Genomic DNA, 15,000 nt, shown 5'->3' with positions numbered 1-15,000 from the left:
TTAAGATAGATATAAACAAAAACCATTATTTGCCACATAGACATTGAAGAGAGTAGTAATCTACCACGAAAATCAACAATAGTTTTATCTTGTGTGTATCTTCGTTTGCCTGATTTCCGTAATGTTAAATGGGAGATTTGTATCTCACCGAACAAATTCACAATTGCACAAGAAAAAAACTGGGGTTTTTTTGCACACTCACTAGCATCTAACAATGGTGCCGTGGTGATCGCTGAATGAACAAAAATATAATACGGGTGCTTATACCTTGATGATGTGGTAGTCATTACACTGTGCGGCTTTCATCAATGGAGTGACGTCGTGGTGATGGTCATCACAATCCGCTCCACTGTTCAGTAGATCAAAACCACGTGACTATAATCAAACGTTTGGTTTATAGAAAAAGATAGATTAAAGAAACCCAACTGACAAAACTGTGGCCACATAGAAGGATGAATACATTCTTCGACTGAACATAAGTTATTACTACCTTGGACTACCGTATAGAATTAGAGTAGTCTTGTTCAACTTGAATGTCGTTTCTCATTATCTCCCCTCTCCGTCTCGTCTCATCTCTCTCTCTCTCTCTCTCTCTCTCTCTCTCTCTCTCTCTCTCTCTCTCTCTCTCTCTCTCTCTCTCTCTCTCTCTCTCTCTCTCTCTCTCTCTCTCTCTCTCTCTCTCTCTCTCTCCATACATCGCCATTCATATTTTATGTCATAGTTCTCTTTATCTTCCCTCACGTCTGCAGGATTCTTAAAGTTGTATTTTAAAATTAATTTAGTATGATATGTGTATTTTCTAAAATAGCCACATGTGTATAGTTGTTACGAAATCCCATGACAAAAATCAAACATACTTTGAAATTATGTGTCAACAAAACAGAAAATTGTTACGAGTGATCGACAGGTGCAAAAATTCGTATAATACCCTAATACAATATATATCTACCTACCCTTAAATTAAGGGCTAATTGACAGAAAATCTCAACAGCTTCATAATTTCCCTGATGAACAGCGTGCATGAATGCAGCTTTTAACTTCAGCTTTTTCGCTCCTTGCTGCAGTAACAGTCTAAGAATATCTGTGCAAAATACAAATAACAAAATGTAGACGTGAGAACATTTATTTACAAGGGCACAAGCTGAGTTTACAAGGGTTTTGACGTAGCTTTTACTGCATATTTGTAAGGTACCCACAGTTTTCTACTTACGAAGCACACTTTGCCATCACTTGCAATGGACTGAACTAAAATCTGGTATCAAGAAATAGTTTATAAACTATCCGATGACGTAATATATCATACGTATAAAAAATGTTTAGGAAATCTCTAGTCTACCATGCAATCAACTGTTTTAACAATGCCAGACGACAATTGTAAAGTTGTAGTAAACAAAGCTTTCATACACAAATGTACATGTAGATAAAATAACAATTCATTCATTCATTCATTCATTCATTCATTCATTCATTCATACTGTGCTGCCTTGCTTCTCAACATTGATTTAGTTGTATGTAAAATGTATGTATAGCTGTACACATAACACGGTTATGACACGGTCAGACAACGAAATCAGTCCCTCTGTTTACCAGAACTCAATGCAAACAATACGGAATCATTGACGTGACGATTGCTGTGTGTGTCTCGATATTGAATATCTAATGAGTACTACCATATAGATAGGTATTGAGACTATCCAAACTAACATGGTAACAAAGTCATAACCAAACTTAGTTGCTTTATGAATCATTCCCCAGTCGCAGCTAGTACAAACGCACACACACACACACACACACACACACACACACACACACACACACACACACACTACGTCACTTGTAGTTCATGCATGTCTCTAAGCAACAGAATAATTACATTACGTCGGTTATGACGTCGATGTGACGTATGTTCACGTCATGTATACTTTCATTATAACCCTAGGCCCTAGGTTACCTACATTTCTTACCATAGTTTTCGTTGTCGATTGCCAGGATCAATGCCGACCTCCCTTTGTAGTCTTCAAAGTAGATATTAAATTTCTCTTTGTTATGTATCGCATACTGAACAGCCTCGAAATCGCCATCTTCTACGGCCTGAAGAAAATATTCTTCTAATCCCTGTTCTCCTCTCCTCATTGTCTGTGGTAATTTCCTGAAGTTAGTTGTTGCAAAGATTTAATACACTTTCTACACTTTCTACTCTTTACGTAACACGTTGCTAGTAATACACGTTACTAATAATACACGTTGCTAATAATACCATGGAGGTAGGATAGGTTCCTAACTCCGTGATAAAACCATAGATAGTGGATGGACCTCCACTGTCTATGATAAAACCATCTCCCCTCCACTGTCTATGATAAAACCATCTCCCCTCCACTGTCTATGATAAAACCATCTCCCCTCCACTGTCTATGCATATACACACAAAAAAAAACAGTCCCGTTATTGATCAGTCAACGTCTGGATCAAACTTCCACCAAACATTATTACTACAAGAATCATCCAAACATTTGAAAAAGACTTGACTCTTATTGGGAGGGAAAAGACACCAAGTACAATCCAGAAGCTGGTATTTCATACTAGGATTATTGCGTGTACGTACAATCTGGAATCTATTCAGTCCTGACGTCAGAGGCCTACAGAGCCCAGGAGAGTTAAACTGAAACTATTTGACTGTATATTGCAAAGGTTCTAAGTTCTAAAGGAAAACGAAGTAAATTTGTTTTGATGGGTTGATGCCTCAGCCTGGGGCGAATTCTGTATATCTGTCTGATTGTTGATAGACAGTCCCCTTCACTGTCTAAGCTGAACAATCAGAACGTCCTTGGTCGAGTACGACCATTGTCAACCAATCCTTCATTTGCATAATGTGTCAGTCACCTCTCCTGTGTTCCTACAGCATAGACTCTACACGAATGTAGGGTCTACGGTTACACTCAGATCACTTGTTTTGTGGTTTGAGATCGATGTCTCAATGTTCACACCAAAGACTAACGAGAAAACTTAGCTTTTAGCATACTAGTATTATGATAGATATAAACTAACACTTTTGTTGAAGTATCACCCACTTCTATGATACGTCATCTATGATCGAACCAACGCCCAACAAACAATTTACATCAACATGTCAAAACAATAATTACAGTTTGTATCTAGTGTAGTAAGCTGAAAGCTCTGTTTCCACTGTTGTACCAACTCGTGAAGTGTTTCTTAAAATGCAACCCTGTTAAGATTTAACGACCAACCGCGTTCAGCAGTGACCTCTCACTTTCAGAACGTCCATTTTAAGTGTTACGTAATCAACGTAACTGTGTGTAGGCATACATACTGACTATTCATAAACTTAAGTACTACTAGTACCGTCATTACATAAATAAATAAAGATAAGAAACTGAAATTGGTCGATATTTTGAAATCCTCTTGTTAATATAACTAAGTAAGAAATGTCACCCACCTGTTGATTTTAGTTGTACGGCAATTCACATATAGATACGTAGTGTGCTGTCGGGTGCAGACTATAAATAGATTCTTGAATTCTCATTACCAACTAGGTTGTTTACTGTTTCGTAATCTATTACCTTATACACATGATGTGTGAGGGCGCTATTGAGGTCAGGGTTATTCACGACTCAAACCATGTCCCGGTATTGCTAACCATAGACCCCAAGGTACTATATGCTAATCTCTCAAGACAATGGATATTCTGTGGTGTCTTTTTCACTCTATGATAGAAAACACTGTTTAAAGCATTCACAAAATTACAAGCGGTCATTCAGCTGTTGTTAGCATCCTTACTCTTGACTGATTCGTTGTAAACGGTCCGAGTTCTTCCTTTTAAAATATAATTTGACAACCAATTTGACTGTATTAATACCATTGATGTGGCCGTTATTACATAAACTGACATTGGAATAATAACTTCAGTTTTAAGTTTTACAAAAAAAAATACTCGGTAGGAAATCACGGTATGATAACATTTTCATCTTCTTAATGTTATATTATCGACCATCTTTGATTTGTAGATGGTAGCAGTATCACCTTAAAATTAATTAAAAGGTACTCACAGTATTCTACTTACTGATTTATACTTAACCATCACTCAGTAATTAAAAGTACTCGCAGTATTATCCTTACTGATGTATACTTAACCATCACTTGTAATTAAAAGTACTCACAGTATTCTACTTACTGATGTATACTTAACCATCACTTGTAATTGACTGAACTTAAACCTGGTACTAGGATATAACTTACAACCGAGCCAATGACGTAACTTATTATATTATATTAGAATTGTAAATCAACGATTTGGTCGGTATTTTTCGGAACAAATGTTCTTCGGGTTTAGTGCATTCTGACTTAAAAGTACTTCATCGTAACACAGTCGTTTGAATTTTATTGAGAGCATGTAAGGTGACATAATAGCACTACTTGTATGGTCTGGTGGGTCCGTGACTCGATTCTGAGTATTGATCCTGTGTAGAGTGCAAAGTACACTACAGCCATACAAATAGAACTAAAGGTCATCTAAGGTTATCCTAGGTCATTTATACAGTATACTACTATATAACACTTCTGGTCTATATCAGACGGTATCCTCAAATATGTCTAGTCAAAATGACAAAGGCGCTCGCTATGATTTCCCAGACAAAGAAGCTACCATCGATGGCATAAAGTACCCCAAATTTGTCCTCGAAGACACTGTGACACGAATACGTAATATGGAAGTACGGGACAATGACATCTGGGTGTTGTCCTATCCTAAGTCAGGTAAGTATGTCTGGGTTAGATTTAGTAGCCAGAAAGTGTGCATGTCTTAATGCTCCCCAGTCTGATTAAAGTTTGATGTCGTAGGAATACGACTCGATTTTTTTTCTCCATTTCCTTTGTATAGATTATTTAATTGTATAGCAGATACGACCTTACTGCACTCACGCGACGTAATGTTTGTTTTCGATTTCGTTGTTCCGGCAAAGGCGCTCACTTCCGAAACAACGACAAAAAGACGACAAATGGGTGCTCCCCTTAAAATAGTATTTCTTGTGACAATAAATGTTAGCTCACCGTGTGTCCCTAATATGATTCTTGTTTTTAAACTTCTCCTTCTATGGTTCATAAATATCTCTTTTGTTTCTTCACTGCTTCAATGAATATTCATGATTGTAAAAGTGTCCTAAACTAATAAATCATTGATATGAGGTTATATAGTGCCTAGAAGGCAAAGGTAGACATTCTTTGACAATACTGTGTTTCATTTCGTTTTGAAGTCAAGAAATATCAAAACAAAATATAGTGAAAGCAGTAATTACATGCAAAGGCCTTCAACTAGCTTTAGCAGTATCTCAGACCACTAAAAGAATTGTAGTGGTCTGAGGCAGTATACACGAATGATGCTTTTCAAATAGCTTCAGCAGTATACACGAATGATGAATTGGAAATGACCTCAACCTCACGTGGGGTGACCCTAAAACGAATGACAACCTGAATGACGGAAAACGAATGACAGCATTTCTAGGTGGTAAACAGTGGAATGACACCCTTTTCTACATTCAGTTAGTTGAATGACACCCTCTGCACTGTAAAACCAGTGGAATGACAGCCGCCACTCTATAAAATAAGTGGAATGACAGCATTTTTAATGCTTTAGAACTGGAATGACAGCATTTCTAGGTGGTAAACAGTGGAATGACACCCTTTTCTACATTCAGTTAGTTGAATGACAGCCTCTACACTGTAGAACCCCTGGAATGACAGCCGCCACTCTATAAAATAAGTGGAATGACAGCATTTTTAATGCTTTGGAACTGGAATGACAGCATTTTTAGGTGGTAAACAGTGGAATGACACCCTTTTCTACAATCAGTTAGTTGAATGACACACTCTGCACTGTAGAACCACTGGAATGACAGCCGCCACTCTATAAAATAAGTGGAATGACAGCATTTTCAATGCTTTAGAACTGGAATGACAGCATTTCTAGGTGGTAAACAGTGGAATGACACCCTTTTCTACATTCAGTTAGTTGAATGACACCCTCTGTACTGTAGAACCACTGGAATGACAGCCGCCACTCTATAAAATAAGTGGAATGACAGCATTTTTAATGCTTTGGTACTGGAATGACAGCATTTCTAGGTGGTAAACAGTGGAATGACACCCTTTTCTACATTCAGTTAGTTGAATGACACCCTCTGCACTGTAAAACCAGTGGAATGACAGCCGCCACTCTATAAAATAAGTGGAATGACAGCATTTTCAATGCTTTAGAACTGGAATGACAGCATTTCTAGGTGGTAAACAGTGGAATGACACCCTCTTCTACATTCAGTTAGTTGAATGACACCCTCTGCACTGTAGAACCACTGGAATGACAGCCGCCACTCTATAAAATAAGTGGAATGACAGCATTTTTAATGCTTTGGAACTGGAATGACAGCATTTCTAGGTGGTAAACAGTGGAATGACACCCTTTTCTACAATCAGTTAGTTGAATGACACCCTCTACACTGTAGAACCACTGGAATGACAGCCGCCACTCTATAAAATAAGTGGAATGACAGCATTTTTAATGCTTTAGAACTGGAATGACAGCATTTCTAGGTGGTAAACAGTGGAATGACACCCTTTTCTACAATCAGTTAGTTGAATGACACACTCTGCACTGTAGAACCACTGGAATGACAGCCGCCACTCTATAAAATAAGTGGAATGACAGCATTTTCAATGCTTTAGAACTGGAATGACAGCATTTCTAGGTGGTAAACAGTGGAATGACACCCTTTTCTACATTCAGTTAGTTGAATGACACACTCTGCACTGTAGAACCACTGGAATGACAGCCGCCACTCTATAAAATAAGTGGAATGACAGCATTTTTAATGCTTTGGTACTGGAATGACAGCATTTCTAGGTGGTAAACAGTGGAATGACACCCTTTTCTACATTCAGTTAGTTGAATGACACCCTCTGCACTGTAGAACCACTGGAATGACAGCCGCCACTCTATAAAATAAGTGGAATGACAGCATTTTTAATGCTTTGGAACTGGAATGACAGCATTTCTAGGTGGTAAACAGTGGAATGACACCCTTTTCTACAATCAGTTAGTTGAATGACACCCTCTACACTGTAGAACCACTGGAATGACAGCCGCCACTCTATAAAATAAGTGGAATGACAGCATTTTTAATGCTTTAGAACTGGAATGACAGCATTTCTAGGTGGTAAACAGTGGAATGACACCCTTTTCTACAATCAGTTAGTTGAATGACACACTCTGCACTGTAGAACCACTGGAATGACAGCCGCCACTCTATAAAATAAGTGGAATGACAGCATTTTCAATGCTTTAGAACTGGAATGACAGCATTTCTAGGTGGTAAACAGTGGAATGACACCCTTTTCTACATTCAGTTAGTTGAATGACACACTCTGCACTGTAGAACCACTGGAATGACAGCCGCCACTCTATAAAATAAGTGGAATGACAGCATTTTTAATGCTTTGGTACTGGAATGACAGCATTTCTAGGTGGTAAACAGTGGAATGACACCCTTTTCTACATTCAGTTAGTTGAATGACACCCTCTGCACTCTTTTTATAGAGTGGCGGCTGTCATTCCAGTGGTTCTACAGTGTAGAGGGTGTCATTCAACTAACTGAATGTAGAAAAGGGTGTCATTCCACTGTTTACCACCTAGAAATGCTGTCATTCCAGTTCTAAAGCATTAAAAATGCTGTCATTCCACTTATTTTATAGAGTGGCGGCTGTCATTCCAGTGGTTCTACAGTGCAGAGTGTGTCATTCAACTAACTGATTGTAGAAAAGGGTGTCATTCCACTGTTTACCACCTAGAAATGCTGTCATTCCAGTTCCAAAGCATTAAAAATGCTGTCATTCCACTTATTTTATAGAGTGGCGGCTGTCATTCCACTGGTTTTACAGTGCAGAGGGTGTCATTCAACTAACTGAATGTAGAAAAGGGTGTCATTCCACTGTTTACCACCTAGAAATGCTGTCATTCCAGTACCAAAGCATTGAAAATGCTGTCATTCCACTTATTTTATAGAGTGGCGGCTGTCATTCCAGGGGTTCTACAGTGTAGAGGCTGTCATTCAACTAACTGAATGTAGAAAAGGGTGTCATTCCACTGTTTACCACCTAGAAATGCTGTCATTCCAGTTCTAAAGCATTAAAAATGCTGTCATTCCACTTATTTTATAGAGTGGCGGCTGTCATTCCAGTGGTTCTACAGTGCAGAGGGTGTCATTCAACTAACTGAATGTAGAAAAGGGTGTCATTCCACTGTTTACCACCTAGAAATGCTGTCATTCCAGTTCTAAAGCATTAAAAATGCTGTCATTCCACTTATTTTATAGAGTGGCGACTGTCATTCCAGTGGTTCTACAGTGCAGAGGGTGTCATTCAACTAACTGAATGTAGAAAAGGGTGTCATTCCACTGTTTACCACCTAGAAATGCTGTCATTCCAGTTCTAAAGCATTAAAAATGCTGTCATTCCACTTATTTTATAGAGTGGCGGCTGTCATTCCACTGGTTTTACAGTGCAGAGGGTGTCATTCAACTAACTGAATGTAGAAAAGGGTGTCATTCCACTGTTTACCACCTAGAAATGCTGTCATTCGTTTTCCGTCATTCAGGTTGTCATTCGTTTTAGGGTCACCCCCTCACGTGGCTACACTTTATTTTCCTAACTACATATTCTCATGGCTACATGGTATTTGTCGTAACTACATTGTATTAACCTATTATATTGTCCTGGCTACATTGCATTGTATTGTCATAGCAGCATTAATTATTGTAATCTCCTATTGCATTGTATTCTCACAAGTACAATTTATTCTCTTAGCTACGTTATATTCCCATGGCTACATGTATTCTCTTAGCTACGTTATATTCCCATGGCTACATTGTATTCTCTTAGCTAAATTGTATTCTCTTAGCTACATTTTATTCTCATAGCTGCGTTATATTCCCATGGCTACATTGTATTCTCTTAGCTAAATTGTATTCTCTTAGCTACATTTTATTCTCATAGCTGCGTTTATTCTCTTAGCTGCATTGTATTCTCTTAACTACATTTTATTCTCTTAGCTACGTTATGTTCCAATGGCTACATTATTTCTCTTAGTCATAGCTGCGTTGTATTTTCTTAGCTACATTGTATGCTCATAGCTGCGTTGTATTTTCTTAGCTATGCAGTATTCTCATAGCTACGTTGTATTCTCTTAGTCTTAAGTACATTGTATTGTCTTAGCTACATTGTATTCTCTTAGTTATTGTATTCCCATAGCTACATTATATTCTCTTAGCTATCTTTGTATTCTCTTAGAAACATTGTATTCTCTTAGCCACATTGTATTCTCTTAGTTATGTTGTATCCTCTTAGTTATGTTGTATTCCCATTGATACATTGTATTCTCTTAGCCACATTGTATTCTCTTAGCTACGTTACTACATTGTATTCTCTTAGCCACGTTGCATTCCCATTGCTACATTGTATTCTCTTAGCTACATTGTATTCTCTTAGCTACGTAGTATTTCCGTTGCTACATTCTTAGCTACGTTGTGTTTTCATAGGCTCACATTGGATGAAGGGAATCTTGTATCAAATATTTAACCACGATACTCCTGAAGCCAGTGGTGGCGAAGCTAACCTGGACGAATATGTCAAATTCCTGGAGAAGATAAGTTTAGTCACAGGTTACTAAACATATTATGATTTATTAGGATGAAAGACGAACTTAGTTAAATATGGAGAAGACTTGGTTTGTTTCAATTTTACTTTATTTCATGTTTACTCTGCCTGACATTTAAAGTGGCCATGTGGAATGAATCTTGGCTTTTTTAAATACAACTTGTAATGTGTGTTTTCTACTTTAAAAAAAAACACCATGAAACAAAATTAAAAAAGTTCGATTTTGTAACTCACTAAAGCCATCTTATTTACAAAAATCACTTCCTGCACGTACAATAAAAATGTTTACACATCTTGTGTAAGTTGTTTTATTAAATATAAATTATATATTCAAAATAATTACCCGTTTCTCATCCGCATGGCTTCTTTATGTTAGCTTTGTATATCCGACGTGTTGGTTTCCTCCTTTGGACAAGATAGAGACTATATGTAAAAACAAGGGAGAATGCAAACTTAAACGACAGACACAGTCGAGGTTAAATATGTACAGCAATCCAGACACCCAGTATTCGACTGTCAGCTAATCAATAGAGGCATACAATTTAGATAGGTCATTCAGGGACTATTTTTTCTAGTTCTTCTAGACAATTGTGTTACTCATCTAAGGGTTTGTTGAATAAACGAAGATCAGTCTTACTACAGAGAATGCCAACTTCGTGGGGAGCCTAGAGCTTGAGGAGATAGGTACGAGAAATCAACCATTTTGGGAGCGAGTTCTTGCCATTTTTTTTATCGAACTTGTACCTAAATTGCCTAATTTCCGTTAATGTTGAAAGAGGTACTCATTATACCACGTTATGGTTGTAATTTCTAGGACAACGAATGATTGAAGTAGTTCCCAAGATGCCTTTTGATGAGAGAAGGTTCATTAATACACACATGCTGCCCAGGTGCATGCCAAAACAGTATTCAGAGAAAAAACCAAAGGTAATTCAAATAAAATGTTTACCACCAGCACAACCACCACCTCTACGACCACCACAACCACCACCACCACCACCATCATCATCATCATCGCTACCACCACCACCACCATCACCATCATCCTCATTGTCATCATTACCACCACCATTATCATCATCATCCTTATCATCATCATTACCACCACCACCACCAGCATCATTATTATTATCACCACCACCACCACCACCATCATCACCACGATCATCATCTTCTTCATCATCACTACCACCACCACTACCACCACCATCATCATCATCTTCATCATTACCGCCACCACCACAACCATGATGATCACCATCATCACCACCACCACCACCACCACCACCACCATCATCATCATCATTACCACCACCACCAGCATCATTATTATTATCACCACCACCACCACCACCATCATCACCACGATCATCATCTTCTTCATCATCACTACCACCACCACTACCACCACCATCATCATCATCTTCATCATTACCGCCACCACCACAACCATGATGATCACCATCATCACCACCACCACCACCACCACCACCACCATCATCATCATCATCATCATCATCATCATCATCATCACCACCACCACCACCACCACCACCACCACCACCATCATCATCATCATCATCATCATCATCATCATCATCATCATCATCATCATCCACATAGCAAAGATTGACGTGTTCTGCTCTGCATAATCCTTGATAAAGTTGATGGCGAAGAAATCATCGGAAAAAAGTTCAAAATTGTAGACAATTCATATTACAAAAATATTAGAATTACATTGAAACAATTTTTGTCTATATGAGATGTGTGTGACGTTTATCCGAGATAAATCCGCCATTCTTCCTTATTAATTCTCCTCTTCACGCACTACATGTTTCAGTAATAACGAGCCTGCTAAAAATTGGATTCCCACTGTCCGCCATCTGTCGACCAAGTGTGTATGACTAAAAGTGACAAATTTCTTCCTTACTGACAAGACAGTGTATTTTATTTCTTCAGACGATCTATATCACCAGAAATCCGAAGGACACGGTAGTATCACTCTGGCATTTCGCTAACAAGACTGCTGGCGGTTGGCTTGATGTTCCTGAAAGCTGGGAAGCCCACCTGGAGAATTTTCTGGATGGAAACAGTAAACTCATATGATATTTATTATTAATATAGTACATTTATGTGACTCAGTAATAAAAGTAATACAAATCAGTAAGAAATGTTAAATTTGCTGTTATTTTGTTCAAGACAATTCCAACCCTGTCTCAGTTTGTATCATGAAAAAATCATGGATCACTGTATAATATTTTAAAGTTAAGATCAAAGGGATTTCACGATTTTAGAAATCCTCTGTGGGTAGTCGAATACTGTATGTGAAAATATAAGATTGACGATTTCCTTGAAACCAAGTGACCAACTCTATAATTCCGATTTCCTTGAAACCAAGGAGGAAACTGAAAGAAAAACGTTAGAAGCAATGCAAATTAACATTAATTGATATCGTATCAATAATTAATGCAAATATTATCGTCCACCACTCTACGTAATTGTAAAGAAGACGTCAAGTATGTCAGACAAATTACGTAGTAAATGATTTCAAATGATAGATTCATATTTTATAGTCATCACTACTCGTGTCATGCAAATAGTAAATATGTTTTTAAGTTTGTACTAGATGAAACTGGAGTATATTATTTTATCAATCTGACAACCAACAATATCCTCTGTCAGTGAAACGTGTTAAAATACCAATAATTAAACAGTGTACATGTCAATTACAGGTCTTAGACTATTTTATCTAAAAGTAGTATAGCAAATAGTTGAACTTGCGATTCATTGAAGGTGCCAATTCTTTGTCAGTTTGATAGGATATATTGTTCCATATTATGTGTACAACTACATAAATTCACCCACAGGTGATTCAATACTGTTCAGGGTGTATGACATTATAATAATAGTCATTACATCTAACGAAGCGGTTTTAAATAATACTTCAGTTACCGCTGGTGCAGCTTTAATCTGGGTTATTATAGCCTGTTTCGTTATACAGTTGATATGATTCTTTTTTTTCATGTTTACAAGCACACGTGCACTGATACATTTCTGAATATTTTCTATGTTTTGTATAGTTGCATATGGATCGCATGTTGATCACTTGATATCCTGGTGGAGTTTACGGAATCAGCTGGATATAATGTTTGTAACCTATGAGGATCTGAAAGAGGTATGTTTCATGAAAACATTCATACTTTTAACAGCGATATCTTTTAGATTATGTTACAATGATATGTCTGTAATAAGTCATGAATTTAATGGGCCCAAACATTTTTCACAGCCTCACACTTCTGTCACCCCACCCCATTTCACTTTTCTGTCGACCCCCACCCCTATTTCACTTTTCTGTCGACCCCCACCCCTATTTCACTTTTCTGTCGACCCCCACCCCCATTTCACTTTTCTGTCGACCCCCACCCCTATTTCACTTTTCTGGTTTTAGATCAGTGATACGGTTGAACAGTCTCCATGTTGCTTTGCTTTAAAGTTTTATGTATAGTACTGATATATCACTCTATAGTACTGATATATCACTCTGCACTCTATAGTACTGATATATCACTCTGTAGTACTGATATATCACTCTGTAGTACTGATATATCACTCTGTAGTACTGGTATATCACTCTGTAGTACTGATATATCACTCTATAGTACTGGTATATCACTCTGCACTCTATAGTACTGATATATCACTCTGTAGTACTGATATATCACTCTATAGTACTGGTATATCACTATGCACTCTATAGTACTGATATATCACTCTGCACTCTATAGTACTGATATATCACTCTGTAGTACTGATATATCACTCTGTAGTACTGATATATCACCCTGTAGTACTGGTATATCACTCTATAGTACTGATATATCACTCTATAGTACTGGTATATCACTATGCACTATATAGTACTGATATATCACTCTATAGTACTGATATATCACTCTATAGTACTGATATATCACTCTATAGTACTGATATATCACTCTGTAGTACTGATATATCACTCTGTAGTACTGATATATCACTCTGTAGTACTGATATATCACTCTATAGTACTGATATATCACTCTATAGTACTGATATATCACTCTATAGTACTGATATATCACTGTAGTACTGATATATCACTCTGTAGTACTGATATATCACTCTGTAGCACTGGTATATCACTCTATAGTACTGATATATCACTCTATAGTACTGGTATATCACTATGCACTCTATAGTACTGATATATCACTCTATAGTACTGATATATCACTCTGTAGTACTGATATATCACTCTATAGTACTGATATATCACTCTGTAGTACTGATATATCACTCTGCACTCTATAGTACTGATATATCACTCTATAGTACTGGTATATCACTCTATAGTACTGATATATCACTCTATAGTACTGATATATCACTCTATAGTACTGATATATCACTATAGTACTGATATATCACTCTGCACTCTATAGTACTGATATATCACTCTGTAGTACTGGTATATCACTCTATAGTACTGATATAACCCTCTATAGTACTGATATATCACTCTGCACTCTATAGTACTGATATATCACTCTGTAGTACTGATATATCACTCTGTAGTACTGATATATCACTCTGTAGTACTGGTATATCACTCTGTAGTACTGATATATCACTCTATAGTACTGGTATATCACTCTGCACTCTATAGTACTGATATATCACTCTGTAGTACTGATATATCACTCTATAGTACTGGTATATCACTATGCACTCTATAGTACTGATATATCACTCTGCACTCTATAGTACTGATATATCACTCTGTAGTACTGATATATCACTCTGTAGTACTGATATATCACCCTGTAGTACTGGTATATCACTCTATAGTACTGATATATCACTCTATAGTACTGGTATATCACTATGCACTCTATAGTACTGATATATCACTCTATAGTACTGATATATCACTCTATAGTACTGATATATCGCTCTATAGTACTGATATATCACTCTGTAGTACTGATATATCACTCTGTAGTACTGATATATCACTCTGTAGTACTGGTATATCACTCTATAGTACTGATATATCACTCTATAGTACTGGTATATCACTATGCACTCTATAGTACTGATATATCACTCTATAGTACTGATATATCACTCTGTAGTACTGATATATCACTCTATAGTACTGATATATCACTCTGTAGTACTGATATATCACTCTGCACTCTATAGTACTGATATATCACTCTATAGTACTGGTATATCACTCTA

General features: G+C 37.2%; 2 protein-coding genes across 3 annotated transcripts in view; one reads left to right on the top strand and one right to left on the bottom strand.

Moving 5' to 3' along the window:
- Positions 1-2,133, bottom strand: part of LOC144440047 (short transient receptor potential channel 4-like) — a 12,385-nt gene extending 10,252 nt beyond the window's left edge. The window contains exons 1-3 of the mRNA XM_078129278.1: positions 1,965-2,133; positions 954-1,081; positions 268-375 (exon numbers count right to left, since the gene is read on the bottom strand). Coding sequence (XP_077985404.1) covers positions 268-375; positions 954-1,081; positions 1,965-2,133 — 405 coding nt within the window. The remainder of the gene's footprint in view (positions 1-267; positions 376-953; positions 1,082-1,964) is intronic.
- LOC144439699 (sulfotransferase 1B1-like) overlaps positions 1-15,000 on the top strand; it is an 84,638-nt gene that overhangs the window by 63,446 nt on the left and 6,192 nt on the right. The window contains exons 1-5 of one of the 2 annotated variants that reach the window (XM_078128934.1): positions 4,545-4,770; positions 9,600-9,722; positions 10,532-10,644; positions 11,677-11,809; positions 12,798-12,892. In XM_078128934.1, coding sequence (XP_077985060.1) covers positions 4,605-4,770; positions 9,600-9,722; positions 10,532-10,644; positions 11,677-11,809; positions 12,798-12,892 — 630 coding nt within the window. In that variant the 5' untranslated portion in view covers positions 4,545-4,604. Of the gene's footprint in view, positions 1-4,544; positions 4,771-9,599; positions 9,723-10,531; positions 10,645-11,676; positions 11,810-12,797; positions 12,893-15,000 lie in introns of those variants that run through there. The other variant, XM_078128935.1, reaches the window with a different exon arrangement.

This window comes from Glandiceps talaboti, chromosome 9 (genome assembly GCF_964340395.1).
Source record: "Glandiceps talaboti chromosome 9, keGlaTala1.1, whole genome shotgun sequence".
Classification (NCBI taxonomy): Eukaryota; Metazoa; Hemichordata; class Enteropneusta; family Spengelidae; genus Glandiceps; species Glandiceps talaboti.
This window is presented reverse-complemented; position numbering and strand designations above follow the sequence as displayed.